General features: G+C 42.8%; 1 protein-coding gene across 1 annotated transcript; it reads right to left on the minus strand.

The window, feature by feature from the left end:
• Nucleotides 1-948: 948 nt before the first annotated feature.
• Nucleotides 949-19654, minus strand: wnt9a (wingless-type MMTV integration site family, member 9A). Its single transcript, XM_037788731.1, has 4 exons — nucleotides 19474-19654; nucleotides 6028-6287; nucleotides 5039-5301; nucleotides 949-2181 (listed from the first exon to the last, which is right to left on the minus strand). The coding sequence occupies exons 1-4, from the start codon at nucleotides 19563-19565 to the stop codon at nucleotides 1645-1647; spliced, it is 1152 nt and encodes a 383-aa protein (XP_037644659.1). The 5' UTR covers nucleotides 19566-19654; the 3' UTR covers nucleotides 949-1644.
• Between the last annotated feature and the right edge of the window lie 326 nt (nucleotides 19655-19980).

The raw sequence follows: 19980 nt of genomic DNA on the forward strand, positions 1-19980 counted from the left end.
ATGGCAGTGTGCTGCATTGTGTCAACTGTGTCACTTTGTGCCAAGCAACACCATGAAAAAGCAAATTAACTCATGTATTATGACAATTTCACTGACTTCAGAATGAAGAGAGCTGATGTTTGCATTTAGACATCAATTTGCCCAACATTACACAAATATTAGTCTTACAAAATATATTTATATTAGCTACGAGACTTTATGCGCATTTATCTTCACTTGAGCAACTCTGCAGACACGTCGAGTTTGATTTCCGTCTCCGTTGCCCCCATACTGTTTGGACTGACCGACGCGGCTCCCGCTGTACGTGTCTACATGTGTTGAATATGGCTCAATCAAATGGTGGCAGCTGAAGAGGAAAGAAGGATGTGAAATGGTAGGGGGCTACATTCCTCCAGTTCTCCACAGTTTTTCTTTACAACTTCGAAGTATTAAACAAAACAAAAAAAAAGATTGAAGCTCCGCAGAGCTCCACAATTTCTGAGTCACACGTGGACCGTTTGCTGGTCAAGTGATCACCTGTAATGATGTTTGGCTGTAATAACAAGGCCACTGTCATCTCCAACTTGGATATTAGTTGTATTTGCACTCTCCTATTTTATCCAAATAGTTATAGTGGTTTAAGTTATTCCCTGAACACTGGTTCGCTCAAGGCCGAGAATAGCCTAAACTGACTGGTCTAGTTATTTTCTGTTAATGCACTTACTAACAGCTTCATATTATATTATTACCAAAACAAAAAAAATAATGAGATCATTCTTTCTCCCTGTGAAGGAGTAGTCCCAAAAGGATCTATAAATTATCCACAGCAAGACGACAGACACAAGTGTGCTGCTTTCCGAAGGGCCTTGTCAACATGAATCAAGAAGAAAAACGAGCGAGAGCACACAAACAACAAAACATTTGTGTGGTTAGTGGTTTGTTTTAACATAGTTAGATAAGTGGCTTGTATAATATCATTACAATATAACTGAATTTATTTACATACATATGCAGACACACAATGTGTGTGAGTGTAAATATGTGCGTGTAGAGTAAATCTTACACCCTGTCTTTTTTTCTTTTTCTTTTTAGCAGTCTCTGAATATGGTTTTCATCGCCATAAAAGTCGTCATTCGAACCCCCCTCCCACCCCTTCACTATCTATCACATGCTCACGTACAAACACACACATATAAAGGATGACAAACACACAAACACACACACACACACACACACACACCATTCTTCTTTGGGCAGTCTGTTGGTGTTACTGTCCTTTTGTTTGATCCTCATTAGCTGGACGCTAATCTCTGATTTCTTGTGAAAAGATGCAATTTTTTTTTTAATAGGAAAATAAAAGCTTCTCTCTTCAAGGCAAACGTGTGATAAAGAAAAAAAAAAAAAAGCTTGAGATGTTGACCCAGTTGTCTGAGAAGGTCTTTTTTGATCTGCAAACCCCAGACACGGGGGGCCACAGGACCTCTGAAACCCAACCCACAGAAATCCCTCTCAAAGTGCTTATTGCTTCTCCATCGGCTCGCTCCTCTCTTGTTTGCAGAACACTGTTCCGACAGTGGAAGCAAAACCTTGTTTGAGAACAAAACAGCCGCTCCTCTTCATCTTCCGCTTGCTCCGCTGATCGTAGGGGCCCAACAGGTCACCGGTTTACCCTTTGCAGGTATAGACCTCTTCTCTCTGTGTGCACTGCTTGCATTCGACGTAGCAGCACCAGCGCACCTGGCACTGGCAGGGCCGGGTCACCTCCCTACTTTGAGTGTTATGGCCTCGCCCGCAGCAAATAGCGTCGCAGTTCTTGTCCTTGTAGCACTTACGAGCTGCCGTGCCCGACGAGTACTTGCTGGGCCTACAGAAACTGGGCGAGTCCTCGATGTGGAGCAAGTCCATAGTGCGAGGGATTGGATCGTTCAGGCCAGGCACGGGCTGTTGTTGCTGCTGTTGCTGCTGTTGCTGCTGCTGTGGTTGCTGCTGTTGTTGCTGCTGCTGACTCCGGCCTGTGGAGATCTCTCCCTCCCCCGTGGCCTCGTTGGTGGAGCTGCCGACCTTAATGGAGGTCTCGTAGCGCTGCTTCAGCTGCTTGCCGATCTCGTGGAAGGGCAGGAGCTGCCTCCAGCAGGTCTGGACGGTGCAGGAGCCGGAGACGCCGTGGCATTTGCAAGTGGTCTCCACTCCGGCCTTGATTACCTGGTTCAGAGACAATGAAATATTGTTAAACATGAAAGGGGTTGTGATGAAAGCTATGTAATGAGCCTTTGTTTAGTAAGCAGTATTTCAAAGAGCCAAATTACCCAAATATGCTCACAATTAGACGAGGGGGGTGGAGAGCAGTGGTTTGAGAGGGAATGAAAAGACCCCACAGACAACTATTAAATTCACTGCTCTTTTTGATATCATAATAAAAGGGGAAACAACAGAGGAACTATCATTAACGTAATTCAGAAGGAGAACAATATAACACTTTGTATGAAGAGCAAAAGAATATTAGCTGGTGGGAAGATTGATTTTGTTATGATAACCAAGGAGGACATTTTGATCCGACTCAATAACCCTTCTCATAAGCGAGGGGAGTATATTACTAAGAGAAGCACTCTCAAATAGAAAATGCATTCAGACAGCCTCGAGAAAGAGGAGACTTTATATATACGGTATGTAATGCTGGGCACTATTCTTGTCCTTTTACTGTAAATGTGTTTTCTAAACCCAGAGTTGATCAACCCAATCTTCTAGTGTGGTAATTATGTCATTACCCAGAGAATAGCCCACCCGATATCACGCCAAAGCATGTAATAGACCCGCCTGTCCATCAGAGGATAGTGTCCTGTGTCACATTTTGCCTAGAAAAGACGTGAATATTACACTCCTGTATTAATGTACAGTAGCAGCAGGGGGCAACAAAAACACTCATTTAGGATTAGGCAACAAAACCACTTAGTTAAGTTAAGGGAAAACATCATGGTTGGTCTTAAAATAAGTTCGTAAACTACATAAAACACATACAGAAACAAAGTAACATCAGTACATAAAACACGTGACAAACGTCAATAACGTAACTTGCAAAACAAAAAACGCCAGTCTGGAACACCGATCTCCCGCTTGAAAGTCCTGTTTGTTGGGCCTACTTTATATACTACGTAACTAGCTCTGAAGTTAGACTTCCGTCACTACACAACACTTGACAAACGTAACGTGACAACCATCACTACAAAACTCTGCATCTACATGCAGGCATGTAATATTCACGTCTCGATGACACAAAATGTGACACTGACACGCTTTCTTCCGGTGGACAGGTGGGTCTATTAAACGTTTAGCCGTGAGACTGGGCTGGAATAGCTCATGCAAACAGTTGGAAAGAGAACAGTAAAGAAAGTTCTCTCTATATGAAATCATACATAATTGCAAGTGAGACATGGAGATCGTCAGCAAAAGTGGCCACAAACGCATTATTTTACACGACTTGACCTCATTGCAGTCAGCCAAAGTTCACTTCAGCATCAACCACGAAGTAAAAGTAGTGTGTGTGTGTGTGTGTGTGTGTGTAAAAATCAATGACAATAACACATTGTCTTAGATGGAGTTTGGATAGCATCTACAGTTCTTTTCTCAGACTGTGAAAGAGATCGGGGAACAGGAAGCGCATATTCATCACACCAGCAGGTCAAGAAAATTTGATAGGTCAGCTTTTAAATGTCGGGGGGGATGCAGAGGCTAGCACATTCCAGCTCCGTCCTCCGTGTGGGAATTCATCCCGAACAACTGCGGTATACCTCACTACATGTGCAAATCACACCAAAAAAAAAAGAGCAAAAACAATGTTGTAAATCTTTTATCACAAATGAAATCTCCTGAGAGATTTTTGGAGAGCCAAGCTGAAAAGGAAGAGCCTGCATTGGTCTTTTGGGAGAGTTTTGTGTCTGCTAACATTTGGGAAGTGTGCTTCTGCTATAATTCATTCTGAAACCAAAATGAAAACGGCTACAATATGAGAAAAGTCGAGTAAAAGCAACAGATTCCAGGCATTTAGTTTGCTTTGGCTTGACGGGTTAAGACCATTCCCTCTGTTTTATTTTACTATTAAAAACACTTCCAAGATGAAAACCCCATATTTGCTCACCACAAACAATTGCTGAATTGTGCCAGAGTACAAATGTGAGTCGTTGCCTATCTAATCTGGGAGAGAAAACCAAATATTGACTAATGAGCACTTTAAGATTTGACCAAATTTACAGTGGCAATTACTTTAATCAGTTTAGGTTTCTTTTTTTTTCCAGGTTTGCACGAAACTCTACACTATTATTTCAGTAATTTGCCCCATGTACAACTCTATCAAAGTCATTCTCTTGTGGTCATATTAAATTCCTCTTTGGGCCCTCTAACCGTATATTTGGACAGTGTGTTTTGTCTTGGACAGCAGTCATTTACCAGCGCTGTAATGTTTAAACTCCAGCATTACAAAATCAAAACCAAAGATATGGTAGTGCAGTATATCCGGGATAAGGCGCGCAATGAGTTGGCACTTCATGTTGCTGTTTGTCTACATAATTGCACAGAACTCAGCCTGCATTATATTATCACAGTTTTCCCACCGTTCAACTGATTCATGTGAGCAGCCAACATTTCTGTTTAAATACTGTCTGTGACTCCAAATGAACTCCGACCCCATTCAAACTGTTTTCTGGATGACTGTGTCCTGGTTGGCCTCATGTGTGTGTGTGTGTGTGTGTGTGTCTGTTTCTTTTTTGCTTTCAAATTGTTGAAATTATGACTTTAATAAAAGACACATTAAGATGATAGTTGGAGTAAAGGTACTGCTATAAAATTACTGTGATTTACTTCTTTTCATTTCGTAATGTAACTCCCTAAATCTAACATCACTGAGTCACAACGTCACAGTTTAATGTCCCCTTTAAATCATTTTCTCAGTTTTAAGTAAGCGCCCTCCAGAGCCACAAAAGACATTATACAACTTGCAAAATGACTTTGATGCGTAAAACCAGTGGGGTGCCCCGTAAATATACCATCGCCATCTTCTCACTCTTACCTTCATGCCCACATTTGTGTTGTGCATATCCACGCGTGCGCGCAGGTCCTTGTTGGAGCGTTTGCCCAGGAAGTCCTTGACAAACTTGTTTGCGTATTTGAGGTTGTCTCCGCAGCCACCCCACTGCCACGCCTTGCGGTTCTCCAGGTCCGGGGCCTCGTCACACGTGCAGCGCTCCATGCGTCCTGCGCTGCAAGCTTTGGCCAACGCGTGGGTCAGGCCCGCCGAGGAGATGGCATACAGGAAGGCTGTCTCTTTAAACCCTGGAAAAGCACATTGGAAAGTGACAAATGAGAGGCAGGTAAATAGGGCAAGTTCGAAAGTGTTTCGTGTACCGAAATCTGTCAGAGTTCTCTTTTAATTCTATATTTCATCTAAGCACAGGGGAGTAAAATGCACGGATGGTTCAGTTGCCTTCCTCAGTGTGCAATATCAGAGAGTTGCCAGGTTTGTTTTTTAAGTCAAAGAGGACCTATGATGCTTATTTTCAGGTTCATACTTGTATTTTGGGTTTCTACTAGAACATGTTTACATGCTTTAATGCTCAAAAAATGCTTTATTTTTCTCATTGCCGTGCTCAAGCAGCTCTTTTCACCCTCTGTCTGAAACTCTCTGTGTGAGGAACTCGCACAGAGAGTCCCCCCCCCCCAGTCTGCTCTGATTGGTCAGCTGATCCACTGTTGTGATTGGTCAAACAACGTCTTCGGACTCCGCTCTAACTAGCTTTGTTTGATGGCATTCCAAACTAGCCACCAGGCAGGTATTATGCAAATGTGTTACTTGGTGACATCACCATGTTACGTAAGAAAAGGCGGGACTTCAAGCAAGGCGTTTCAGGCAGTTCAGGAGCAGTGTTTCTGTGGGGGAGAGGAACTCGCTTTGGCGTGGACTTTGGGCTTTGTAACTTTGCAGACCTTTTACATGCATAAAATAACTATTTAAAGGAAAGGGAAAAAGCACGAAAGCAGAAAAGAAAAGAAAATCCCTACCTCTCTTTAGTATGTTGGCTCGGTGGCGCCCCTCTAAGGTGCAGTTCCACCTCTCAAAGCGGAATTGATACTGGCATTCTAGGGCGCTCATGGTGATGGCCTCTCTCAGGGTCTCTGCCACGCCCGGGTCTCGTCTGCACATCCTGCGCTGCTTCTTTTCCAGTTTGAGCCGGTCGCACAGCTTGAAGTGGGCCCTGCCCACGTTCTCCTCTGGTAGAGAGTTCAGTGGCAGGATAGACAACGGTTCATTACCTGTCAACCTGGAGGGAAAGATCACAGACACGCTCAGTTAAAACACTGCACACAGAGAGGAAGAGGGAGTGGATTGATCTTGATAAAGGTTCCAATAAAGTGCAGGATGCTGACCTTCCTGGACAAACAATAAGAGTTGCAAAGATATACTACATAAACAGCACGGGAAGCACAGCTGGGGCATATAATGCTCAAAAGTTTGGTTAATGTTCAAATGAATTCAGCTCTTCGGTGGTTAATGTTCAGGGGAATTCAACATTTGTTGAAGATTGAGATCAACCTCCAGCACAGGCATGTCTGTGTAAAGAGCAAATTCTCTGCAGAGTTCTTTCTTTTCATTAGAAGTCCCCGACACTGTTTTGTCCCCGTTTTAGACCTCACACGCTAATGAAGTCACAGCACCAGCAGCTATTGAGAGTTTCACATTTAATTTGTAGAAGTAATAAGGCACTCAGCTGGTATGGGGACATATTTTAAACAATGGCATGCAGTGAACGTGACAGTCATACAGCATGCATGTGAAACAGTAGCCAGCGGATACTTGGTTTAATATTTATATCATATCCTGGGGGGGGGGGATGTCAGTCACAGCAGCGTATAGATTTAAACATGATCACACAGCAGGATTTACACTCTCATTATAGAAGCCCCATAACAAAAGTCCAGTATTCAGGACCTTAAATCTGCGACCCATTTGAAATATAACAAGCTTTAGTTCTAAACATGGTATGGAGAACATGTGGTAGACTTGCACTCCTTTTCGTCAGTTTATTTAAGGGAAGCGTATATAAAACACACGAAGCGAGGACTGCCACATAGCTGGCAAAACCGACGACCAGCGTTCTGAGGTTGTGATGGGGAGAGCAGAGCATTACTTTCATAAACACACACAGGGGACATGACTGTCAGCCTGTGACCATTTTGGTCACACCAACTGACAGGATTGGCACCGTAGTTGCTCATTATGTGGAATTTCTGGCCTCCTTTACACCCTTAAAGTGAAACTGAAGAATAAATGGATTTACAGAACTCACAAAAACACAAGTCTTCTGGCCAGCGTGCCTTAGCAGACGGATTTGGGACATTTAAAGGACACTTTTGTGCATTGTCACCTTCGCCTAATGAAGAGTTAAATTTTCATCTTTGTAAAAAGTGAGCAAAAACAAAATACGCTCCATGACAGTAAACTGTATTATTAAATCAGCCTGAAAATGCATATGAATGACACGATAACGCGCAAGGCATTTAGTCTGCAATAAGAACGCCTTTCTTTCTTTCTTTTGGCGTGCCATTTGTACGCCATCTGTACCGACTGCAATGTAAACGCATCCACATAAAACTGCTACGGTTAGAGCTAGTGACGTGGAATAAAAGCAAGAAAGACCATGGGAGGGGAGGTGGATGGGTCCAACAAACACAGGACCGGTGTTTTGTTTTGCAAGTTATGTTTGTGATGTTAGTGACGTATGTCACGTGTTTAGAATGTTACGTTGTTTCTGTACGTATTTGACTTATTTAGTACTTATTTTAAGCCCAACCATTTTTTCCTACACTTATTTAAGTGTTTTGTTGCCTAAACCTAACTGTGGACGTTACTGTTGTTTTGTTGCGTGGCGTACAAATGACACACGAAAAGCCTAAAATGCGTCCTCATGACACGCGGAATGTCTGTGTAATGTCGTAATATTCATATGCCTTCCCATGAGACCGGGTTGATTAAATCAACAATTAAGAATTGTTGTCCATCCCTTCTTGCAGGTAAAAAGTGTACATACAGCCAAACAAATTAAAAAAAGTCCAATAAGACTGTGAGGTGTAACCACGGTAAATCTGCCACATGGTTGGATTAAGCCAAGCAGCGTAAAAAGAAATGATTCCACAATATTGTTGTAAAGGTGCAGATCACCTGTTGGATGTCCACACCGATTTAGTTAATGGAGCAGACGTGTTGACCGCCGATCTACATTACTTACATTTTTGACATCATTACTGTTTTTCAGAAAAGATTCTGTCACCACTCATATTCACTTCAGCCTCCAGCAGAAGGTCACAGGAGTTCCTCAACAAGAGATTTGTTTTAATAAGTCCAATAACTGACTGAAATGTTTCCCCTCGAGTCCGACTTTCATACCAATGGACTTAATAGTTCACATATGCTACACGATATTGTCTTTACGACGCATTCACGGTCCGGTTGAAAATCCGAGCAGTCAAATCAAAAAAGGAGGCATCAGGATTTGCTTTCAGATTGGGTCAAATGGTTTCCTTTTTACAAAGTGTGTTTGCCTTCCCTTAACTTGTCTGACAGCTATGAATTTTCAAATGGAAACCTGGCAAGCTGCGTCTTGACAGAGATTGCTCTCCCGACACACTTAGAGGGTAAAAAAATGTATGGTTTGAGGCGTTACACAATGCACGAGAACTGTCTCGCTGTGAATAACATTTTCCTCTTATTTGTCTCATGCTTTGTTCAAATACACGGTGCTAACAACGCCAAGGAAACATATTCAAAGAGCCAAAACAAACAGTTCCAGCTGACCCTGGTGTGTTACATATGACTGACAACCGTTCCACAACATTTCTATGGCAAGCAGGCAGGCAGGGATGAATGATGGCGCCACGTGGAGTACCTGCCTAAGTCCATTTGAAACACCAGCGGGGAATTAAAGAGCATGTGAATTCAAGATACATGTCAAATTCACACCAGGAAGCACTTTACTACTGTCTGCAACTTAAAAGATAAGATCCATTGAAATGTGCACTATATATAGCTTAGCAAAGAGATCCCACTAACAAATGGTGGTCTTAATTTACTCAATACCACTAACATGACGTGCACATTCCTCGGTAAGGCATGCATAGTAACACGTATCAGAGTCAGATCTTCCAAAAGCCCACATGCCTACCAAAGCAAGAGATCACTGGAGTGACAGACCTCAACTGTCTGTGTGACGTCTGCCTGTCTGAGACAAAAAGATGGTCTGAGCGGCGCTGGAGGGAGGCCAAAGATGACATGACACCGATCTCAGCGCTACTGTCTCTGCGGCTTTTTTTACACAAAGGCATATTTCTAGCTAAAGACAGCCCGGAGCATGAAAAAGTGTGGAGGGGAGAGAGATTTGAGAGCGGAGAAACAACTTCACGTCTCCAGAGAAGAAGCTACTGACCGACCAGGGCTCGCTCTTGTGCATGTTTCCACAAGAAAATAGTCAAATAGTATCACAGATGTGCACTGATTCCACTTCCTCTGTCTATCGATTATCTATTACCGGATGCACTTTTTAGATATTTACATGAGTTGATGTCAATCATTCCTCTTAAATCCAACTTTGCTGGGAATTAAAGATAATATTACTACTGGATGCAGGACCGTGACCACCGCTGTCACACAAAAGGGTCACACATTCCAATATGCTGATCTGCAACAAAAAAAATATCACTCTGCTGTTTGCTGAAGAATGAACTCATTCAACTCAAAATGGAAAAACAACCACATGTGATCTCTGACATCCTCTTTCTAATAATGGCACATCTATAAAGGGTTTATAAATTGTAACTAATGGCTTTACTAAAGCTTTATAGATCAGTTGTAAGCCATTAATAACAACAACAACTTTTTTTCAGTTGCCACACTGATTTTGTTAAAAATCCCTTTGACTGATTGAACCGTATCACCACTGTCCTTCCACAAAAAAGACTGCATTGGATCTGGATCGAAATCCATTTATCAACAACTTATCAACATTTTAGGGCTGCGTCAAATAATTATATTCATTCATTGATGAATCTGCAGATAATTTTCTCCATTAAATCAATTAATTGTTTGGTTTAAGAAATGTCAGAAAACAGCTCATGGTGACATCTTGTATCAGCTTATTTTTTCCAAAGAACCCAAAGACAGTCGATTTACTGATGCATAAGAAAAAAACACTGTTAATTTTTACATTTTTTGGGGTGGTATTGCTTGGAAAATGGTTGAAACGATTAATCTTTAATTTTTTTAATTATTGCCCACTAGTTTTCTGTTGATCGATTATTCCATTAATCAGATAACCTTTTCAGCTGCACAACATTTATGACAACGTAAATACCAAATAGAAAGAAAACTTTTCCCAACCTGGCAACCCAAAATGTGTTCATCTAATAACTGATCTATATAGCAATAATGAATTATCTCTTACCATTAATAAAGCCATTGGTTACAACTTAAAAACCCGTTATAAAGGGTGCCTTAGTACCGAATGTAAATTGCTTATCACTAAACATATTTAAAGAGTAAGTGAAGCTCAGGGACATACATTACACAGTATCTCCGCCACACTGAATTAGAAAGTAAGAACATGTAACGCTGTGTTTTCACATCATGGACCATTTTCTGTAGGTGTTTTTGTTTGAGGTGTTGTTTGAGGTGTTGGCACAGCAACACCAATTACACGTGGAATATAACACCAACATATAAAACTCATTATTATCCTACGTGAGGTGGGATTCTTGCTGATGTTTGCTCAGCTTTGCTTTTTCCATTCACACACTTGCCTCTACACACTCCTCCTCGCAGACATCGCTGACCCGCTCTCACGCTGCGCCTCCTCCACTGTCTTTCACTTAGTAACACCCGAGTTTGTTTAGTCCTTTCTCTTTACCTGTCAGCGCCTCCCATTGCCCGTGACATTTACTTTATATACATTTTCCAATGCGGCGGGTTCAGTGAAAACGTCTCGTTTCGCGCCGCGGAGCCTCAGAGTCGATCCTTCGAGGAAATCATTGACTAGCACTAAACTTCGCCATCATCACTCCCTTTCTGGCTTTATGTTACCAGCCTGGAAGTGACCCTCAGCTGGTAATTCCGCTCGTTCTTCACTGGTTTGGTATGTAAACAGTCAAGGAGGTGCATAATTCTTGAACTCTTGGTTAGTGGCAAACATTTTATGTCTCTTGGCCTAATTGAATTGCCCCCCTCTGTGTATAGGGTACAAACACGCATAGCTTTGTAACTGCTGGTGTTATTCATATACTCACACATCCATATATAAACAAAGGCGACTCAGTCCATGTTCTATAGATTAATCTCAGGAGGCTAAAGCAATAGAGCAAACTTCACAAATATTAGATGCAGTGCTGCTAAAACAATTCATTGAACAATAAAAATGTCAAGGTTTCCTGCCATAAAGCGAGTATCTTCAGGCGTTGGACTCTTGTTCGGACAAAGAAAATCAATTTAAAGATGTCACCTTGGGCTCTGGGAAATTGAGAGGGTCATTTTTCAATATTTTCGGACATTTTATAGATATCACCTAAACAAAAAAGTAATTGACAGTTAATTGGTGATACAAATTATCACCGCTGGAGCATCGAACGCGATGATATATCAGCCAATTTCAGCTTATCACAGATATATCGGCACAAGACAACAAGATGTTGAAGTACAGAGATGCCAAAGATATGTCTGAGGGCATTTGGAAACGGTGTAAACGATTACAAAGTTTGCCCAACAGAGAGTACTGAGTTTATTTTTCAACTGTAAAATGTCCCCTTCAGTACATTCCTTAAAAAAGCTGTATTTCTGTTATGCCTTAAAAAATTATTACCGGCAGATGTATCATTGATTCTTTCAAATCTCAAAAGTCCAGTATCGGTTTGGCTCTATAGCTGCTGCCCTATTTAGATGTTGTTTCACTTATCAAAGAGATTTTTGCAACTTCTGCAGATATTCACGTTTTGTAAACAAGTGATATTACCAAAACTTACAATGAAGCTCTCTTTGGTGTTTCAACTGCTGAACAAAGTCATTGAAACATTTTGAATTTAGCACTACAAGTTACTGAAGCAAACATGTTTCTGACAAAGTGTTGTTTTTCAAATTTGGAGATAAGAATGAAAACCGAAAAGTGTTTTTGCCGACTTTCAGCTGGTGTCTGTTTATCACCTTCAAGGCTTATAGTTGCTGGCTACGTTTGTGTATGCAGTAACCATATAACGTTACATGCGTTTGTGCATGTGCAAATGCATACGAGCACTTACTACCTTAAGTCAACACCTACAAGAGTCGGTCGTGGCTGAACGCGCCCGGGCAGAAAAAGCACAAAAGCCACAGTTTCTCCATCAGCCTGAACTTGCAGGTTGTGTGGTCTGGTGTCTCCTAGATCACAACTTACCCCCCTCCTCCTCCTCCTCGTTCTTTTTCCCTCTTCTCCGAACTTCCCCTATTCCCACTGGTCAATTACTCTAAACGAATGCCAATCATTCCGCCCAGCTGTTGGCTCAAAACAAAGCCTCCTGTAGACAAAACCACCGTTGCCTGTGAACGTAGCCTACACAGGACAATGACAGACATGAACATGAACATGTGTCTCGGGAGCTGTCATGAAGACAAACTACCGTGCTCACCTGAGATTAACTTTAAAAAAAAAAAAAAAAATCAAACGTTGAGTTTTTGTGGGAAATTAAATTCACCAGTGCTGATCTCCTTTTCTCTCTTTCACTTTTTCCCTCCTGCCTTTCAGTGTTTAAAATGCTACTTTTGGGGGGGGGAAAAAAGTGTGTGCTTTTCTCAGAAATGTTGGATGAACTTCAGACCACCCTGCCCAAGATCCCATCTGGTGTATCACAGCCCAGGCCATGCCAGAGGTTGTAGGAATGTGAGTGTGTGTGGTGTTTTCCCTCTGGCCCACTCTAACTATAGCTGACAATGTGCTCCACAGCTTCGACTTGAATAATTGAAGAAACCATGAATCAGTGTCGAATGACTCTCTGGTACGGGGAGTCTCCGGGCTATTGTCCACCTCCAAGAAGTTTAAAAAATCCTGCACTGAACTCAGATATTTTCATCCATTAGTGACACCGTTCATTCCCCGAATCATTAAAAGCAGAAATAGGGGAAAGAGTAAACGATTATATATGAGGCTAAGATAAGATTAGTCACTGGTTGAAAGCACTGGGTGTTGTGACTACTCCTAACTAAGCTGTGGCTGACACAGTACAGTAACATGACAAAAAGACTTTGAAAACAAAGTGGTACTGGCCTGGGACTTAGCGAGTCATTATTAGTTGAGTAATGAGCCTTTCTGCGTAGTGGGGATGTCGTGCAACGTCTAGAAGCACCGCTGTTCACAGCGTGAAAGGGGGGAGAGTCCGCTATCTTGTGTGACTTAACAGGATATGACCCAATGTTATATCATCCGCTGCTGTCCCTTCTGCTCATTTACAGCCCACATAGGCTGTGTCCGACTACTCCCACGAATCGAATGTACTCTCTTGATATTTTAAATAAGCATGTTTTCTTTTCCCACACAAAAAAGTTGCACCAGAAAAATAACTTTCTTTCAATTCATAAAAAGAAGGGAGGAAAAGTTACTGTTCAGCCTAATTTTTTAATCCACAGCCGTGAGTGCGAGCGCTGGTAGCTGAGCAGTACAGCACTACAGGGTTTGGGAACGGGAGTGTGGGGCATGGTAAGAGGTTTAACTGCTATGTGAGAACTCAAGGCTTCTAAGGTCAGCAGCTCAGTTATAGTCACTGTGTGACTGGCACAGATTGGGCGTGCGGCAGTGTCCGCATGACTCCCCTGTTCTAGCCTACGCCATGGCACAGAGCAGCCCTGTACCAGCACACCGACGCACCAAACACGTTCAGGCACACACATACTGTTCTCGGCTCTCTCACCGGTTCGCACATGCAGACACAAGGCCCCAGACTGTGGTGCAATTTGGTGAGAGAGCAAAACAGTTTATAAAGCAGTATTTAAAAGTGTGCGGAGACTGGAGAGGTTTGTTCATTCCTGTTACGCCGAGCTTCTGTGAGTAAACCGAGCATGCAAAGTCAAACCACAAAATCCAAAACAAAACAGTCGCTGTTTTGAATCACTCATGCCTCGGTAACTACAAGTGGCTGAGTTCATTAACTCGAATTATTTACTCTACTACTGAAAGATTATTTTTTTTTCCTGACAGGCCCACAGAACCCAAATGCTAAACAAAAAAATGTTTTTAATCTGAAATATTGAAGCTCAAATACCGACAGTAATTTCCAAGTTAAAGACAAAAAGTGTTGTTAATTTGCCTCTCCTGACAAATATTCCCCAGTAGCATGAATTTCTGTGCATGTACACACAGCTCAGTTATCGCCTGGAGTGAAAAAGTTTGACTCTTTGACAAATGACTGATGATTAAAGCAGCAGCGACCAGTTGAAAGTTATGCAAATGGTCCATTTTCAATGGGTTAATCGCGGTTATAGGCCCATTCATGTCAGTGTATGTATGACTGTGTCCATTATCAATCTAATTCTCAGGCTTTATGGATATATGTGTCTTTTGGGGCAAACCTTAGTCTATGTAATAACACCCATTTGGCAAACACACACACATTTTGAGTGGAGTATCTGAGAGCATGTCAGGTCAGGCTTCTATAGGATTGTGTTTATGCAAGATGAACGTCCTGATAAAGTGCAGTAAAAGTCTAACCCTGCACTTTTCTTTTATCCTTTATGAAATTAATAATCTTTGCAAACAGGTGCACAAGATTAAAAACAGGATTTTGTGTTGGCTGCTGCAGAAAAACAAGTTTATATTGTGAAAATTGACTAACAAAAAAACAAAGTTAGACATGGGAAATGCACAGATATTCTCTAGAAGACCAAAGCCTTAAGTGAGGGTTTGTCAATCTGCTAATCTTGGCACATATGTGAAGTGCCATGTCTCTCCTACCCCCACAAACCAGGCAGAGAAAACGCCTGTGGTCAAGGATGGAAAACACAGGACATAGCGGTCACACTAACTAGCATCATCTCATCAATGCCCGACCACTAAAAGTATCTTGAGTCTATATTAGTTTTCCTGTTTTGCAAATTGCCCATGTCTCCAGCTCCATCTGCAAAGATCATCATGCGTTTTACCAACAAGAGTTTCCTTCAGCGGGAGTTTCCTTCCCATATCTTCTCACCCACCAATGAAGTGCATGCAGCTGACTGGTGGGACAGTCCTTTTAAAATCAAATATGTCTTAGCTGCGGTCTCCTCGGCATGCCGATGACACCAGAGCTGTAAGTCCTTCGGATGTTAGCAGGCCAAACACATTTTAAGAGCCTCACCAAACCATGTAATCTTCAAAAATATTCACAAGAACCATATTATTATACAGTATGAGCCCCATAACAACCCACTACAGTCACCACTGAAACCTCTATGACAAAGGTGTGTGCCACTGTGCAATTTTTGATGATTCAACCTGTAAAATAAACTGTAACGCTGTGCATTGCTTAGTTTAGATGATATTCTGTGCACAGAGGGGGATTTTTGCTCTGCAAAGCTGAAGTTGAAACACACGTCGTACATGTCATGCAGGTTGACCACAACTAAGAAGAACTATTTTCTTTTCCTGAATTATTTTTACACAGACTTGGCTGCCTTTACATCTTGATGTTTTCACATTTCATTTCCCACTCTCCTACTGTTACACAAAAAGGTTACAAAGTGCTGATTGAGGAGCATCCTGCACTCTCAGAAGGCGCTGCACCACCCAGTGGAGTCCACGAGCACAGCAGCCTCTCAGGGATGTTACAGAGCAGCAAAAGCAAAGCATGGCTTAAGCTCAAATCCGGATGTATCAAACAGAAATATAAAGAAAACAAAGCTCTCTCTTTTCAGAGGCCGTGCGGTGTGTTATCTAAGCCTCCAGGTTTGCGTGATCTCACCACGCTACGCGGTCACAACGCCGCAGTGCTGAGAGAATCCTATCTTCTTGGCTCACAGTAAAGTGATACCCTTTTGAGGTGTGGCTGTAGCCACAGGATATCCTATGAATTTGGGAAATCCCTCTATCAACGGTGCTCCCCGCCCTGCTGCACGTCAGGGCTAATCAGTCCTTAAGGCCTGGTAATGAGACGCCCGCCACCACTGTCTGCCAGGCATCGCCAGCCTGAGCCCACACTAACTCTGCAGCTCCTAATGAGTGGTAATCACCCAGCAGCTCCCCACAAACCGCTGCAGGGACGCCGGCACGCACATAAGGCGGGCGAACCAGGAGAAAGAGGAGGGAACCAAACAAAATGTTTACATCGAGCCGCTTAAAAAGCAACTTGTAACCTTTTTTGGTGCAACAGAAACGTGGCTCCTTTTAAACTTTAAAGCACACTGCTGTTTGATGCACACCAGGAACTAATTCAGCACAGTGATAAAAAGCTTTTACAGCTGCAAACTGAAAAAAAAAACCTCCTCCTAAAGTAAATTTACACACATCCCATTTGTTATCCTGTTGTTTTTGGCATTCTGCCTCACTTAATGGAACACTAAAAACAACAATACCATCCGAGAGGGCATCATCAGCTCTGCTTCAGGAGGAGTGTTTAAGGATATGGCAGTAATTAAACAGCAAAGTAATAGCAACCGCTATATTTGCTTCTTCCGGATGCTGCGGTGCCTCTGTGATTGGTAAATCCCAGCTGCATGACTGTGGCCAGCCTTCCTGTATATGTCGCACATGATCTAAATAAAAACAAACTCTTGACTCAGTGTTAGGCCTCGCATTCAGCGCAGTTTACAAGACCACAGAATGACATGCCTTTTACCAAAAAGCCCAAACTTAAACCGACACAGACGTCTCGGAGAGCCGTCAGAGCCCCGACGGGGTCAACGGAGCGATTACTTCCTCCTCCGACAGTTAACACAACATCTCATCAAGGTGCTGTAACCTATTAATTCAAAAGCTCAGCGAAACATCTCCGATTCTAATGATAACGGATTTAGCAGAACCAGCACCTGCCACAACAGGCGGAGGGGAAGAAAATGAGCGCTCGCATTCTTGTGGCAAAGGATGACAATTTAAGCGGGTGCTTGACTACGCCAGGAATCCCACCCCACCCTCGGCTGCGCAGACTATGGGCAGGAGAGATGGTGTTTATGTTACACTTACGCTCCACCGCACTCTGGAAATTGGGTATGCAACATTGACCCTCTATTTTGAGTAAATCAGTACTCAAGAGGCCCTAGGATGCCTCGTGCTCGTGGAATATTTATTTGAACAGGTTTGTGTTAGTGTGTCCCATGCACATTCGAAGCCCGGAGTGTCACCGGTGTCGAGTTTCTGGGAAGTTGGCCGCGGGGCACGGTCACATTTTGTATCAGTGTCACCTGTGCAGGCTCTTTCAGTGCTCCTCAGCTGCAGGGCTAAATCATTCACTGACACTCATTCATATTCCCTCCTCACCGAGCCGCGGAATAATAAATCTGGAGTATCGTAATACCACATGTCTCTCTGCGCTACACAGGCCACAGATAGAGAACAGACTGACAGAGGGAATTGAAAACAAGTGCTAACTGAATAAGTAAATATGCATTACCATTAGGACCATTAAGGCTGACCTGAGTGCCAATTTGGCACGTCAGCCCTCCGTACACACTGCCTGCCAAGGGCGACACTGCTACAGGGAGGGAGACAGAAACAGAGAGCAGGGTTACATTTGTCCTCCTAATGCAACTTTGGAGCTGAAACCGAAGGCAGAGACAGAGAATGTGCTCGATATGTGCATGAGCATTACAGATGATGGCGTTTTTACTGAGAAGGGCTGAGATATTTCCACCATACGGAGCTGTTACAGGTGCCGTACAGCGTGTTTACATCACTCGTATGAGTGCCAACACTTCAGTGCTACACCCAAGAGAACATTTACCCAGACACGAGGGTGTAAATCACATCACATCTAGAAAATGACTCCCAAAATGCGCCATTCCTTTTAAGTTTTCGTAAGATTGTTGTACCAACATACCTACTACTTCAACAGGTCTGTCACACGAGTCTAACGGGCCCTCAGGGGACACTTCCTGTGCTCTCTGTGCAGATTCACAACAGTTCCCAGATGAACTAACACTCCTGGATCCCGCACAACGCCCGGCCATACCTACCATAAATTTGACTCTGCTGGAAAGCCTTCAAGTGTCATCACTCCACAGTCTACCGCTATTTGTCTCGGTGCAACGTCTGCACTGTTTGCAGCCAAGGGGGAAGCACTAACAGCACCCATCAACGCCAGCTATATTTGTAGATACGGAAAAAGCACCAAGATCTCGCTTCTGTTTAGTATGACATGGTACATTTTGTTCTGTCAGTTTCCCAAAGATTAGGTGACACTTTGGGGGGGATTTTTTTGGGGATAAAAAAGGTGAAACATGGCTGCTCTCCCTCGTGACATGCTGACCTCATTTGAATGACCTTGGCTTCCCTGCTCTTCTGTAACTAAGACAGAGAAAAAAGCAGTTCATGTGAGAAGGCAAACTGGAGTTTATAGTAGGCACTCTGAGGTGGAGGTCATAGTGGGCTACACCTAAAAAATCCCAAGGCGTTTCCCTGGGAATGACTTACTTTGAAATCTACACCCTTGAGCTTTTTCTAAATTAAACATTATTGTGTGTATATGACATGATTCATGAATTTTTTTCTGATTAATTTCCTAACATTTCTTAAAAGTTGATGGAGGCAGCACAAGAAGAAGCAGAAAAAAAAAGCCCTGCCAGAGTTGTGTGATGTTTATGCTGGATGGGGGAATTTTTCTGTGCAAGCTGAGCAGACGTTTCGGCCACCAGATTGCTTTATTGTTACCAGCTGTGGAGTCTGAGGCGTATATACACTCACCTTTTCGCTCCTTTCGGCTGCTTTCAGAGTCGACTAAGGATATGATTTTACAAGTGTTTCAGCAAAATAATCACTGGGACCGCTACCTGCCATTCAAACAGTGCCAGGTGGGGGTTACTTTACTTTACATTACTTTCTGGCTCGATTGTCAGGCAAAGAATGGGGCCAACATTACTCCGAGGCTGCGTGGATCCACCTATAATAGATGCTGCTTAAAAACACTCCCTGACTCTGCTTGTCACATTTTATTTTTTTAATTGTCAACAGCTTCACTGAGGCCAAATCATGTGCAAGACAACCTGCTGCTGCTGCTGCTGCTGCTGCACACCAGCTGATGGCACCTTCACTGACCACTCACATGTTAATGCAATCAAAAGTTAACAACTAATTAAAGTTAATTTGATCAAATAAATAAATAAATAAACTTACAGAAAGTTTTCAGTGAGTTTAAAAAAGGATAAATACAAAAGTTTGTTACCTGCTTTGTTTTTTTTTGAGGAACCAATCAAATCAATGAAAGTAAAGCAGCATCATGATAACACATAACTGTATATAATGTCTGTCAAGTCCTTACCCGAAATATGCTGCGGTTGGTCCAGGCAAGTTGAGAAGATACACTATGACTGTGAACGATAACCATCCCAGGAGTAGGTGTCCATCCAGCATTTTGCTGCGGCTCCAGGGCAGATCATTTCGTTTCTCCTGAGTAGCTGTGTAAAATCCCTTGTTGAAAGCTCAACACTTCTTATACAGAGAGGAGCTGCGCTGCGCTCCTCCCATCAGCAGAGAGAGCGAGGGAGAGAGAGAGAGAGAGAGAGAGAGAGAGAGAGAGAGAGAGGGGAATATGGCAATACATACAGAGAGCTGAGCTGATTCACAATTCACTCTCAGGGTTCAGACAGATAAATCTTCTCTTCATTTATGTGATTGGCTGTGGTGGTTAGGCACCATACCGTCAGTGTTTGTGCAGACTGAGGTCAGTCTGAGCTGGCCTGCAGCCTATTATATGATCAAATACTTGTTTACCATCAGTCAGTCACAGTTTATTTCCACAATGGCAAACCCTGAATTAGTCAAATCC

The sequence above is a fragment of the Sebastes umbrosus genome, chromosome 12 (assembly GCF_015220745.1).
Source record: "Sebastes umbrosus isolate fSebUmb1 chromosome 12, fSebUmb1.pri, whole genome shotgun sequence".
NCBI lineage: Eukaryota > Metazoa > Chordata > Actinopteri > Perciformes > Sebastidae > Sebastes > Sebastes umbrosus.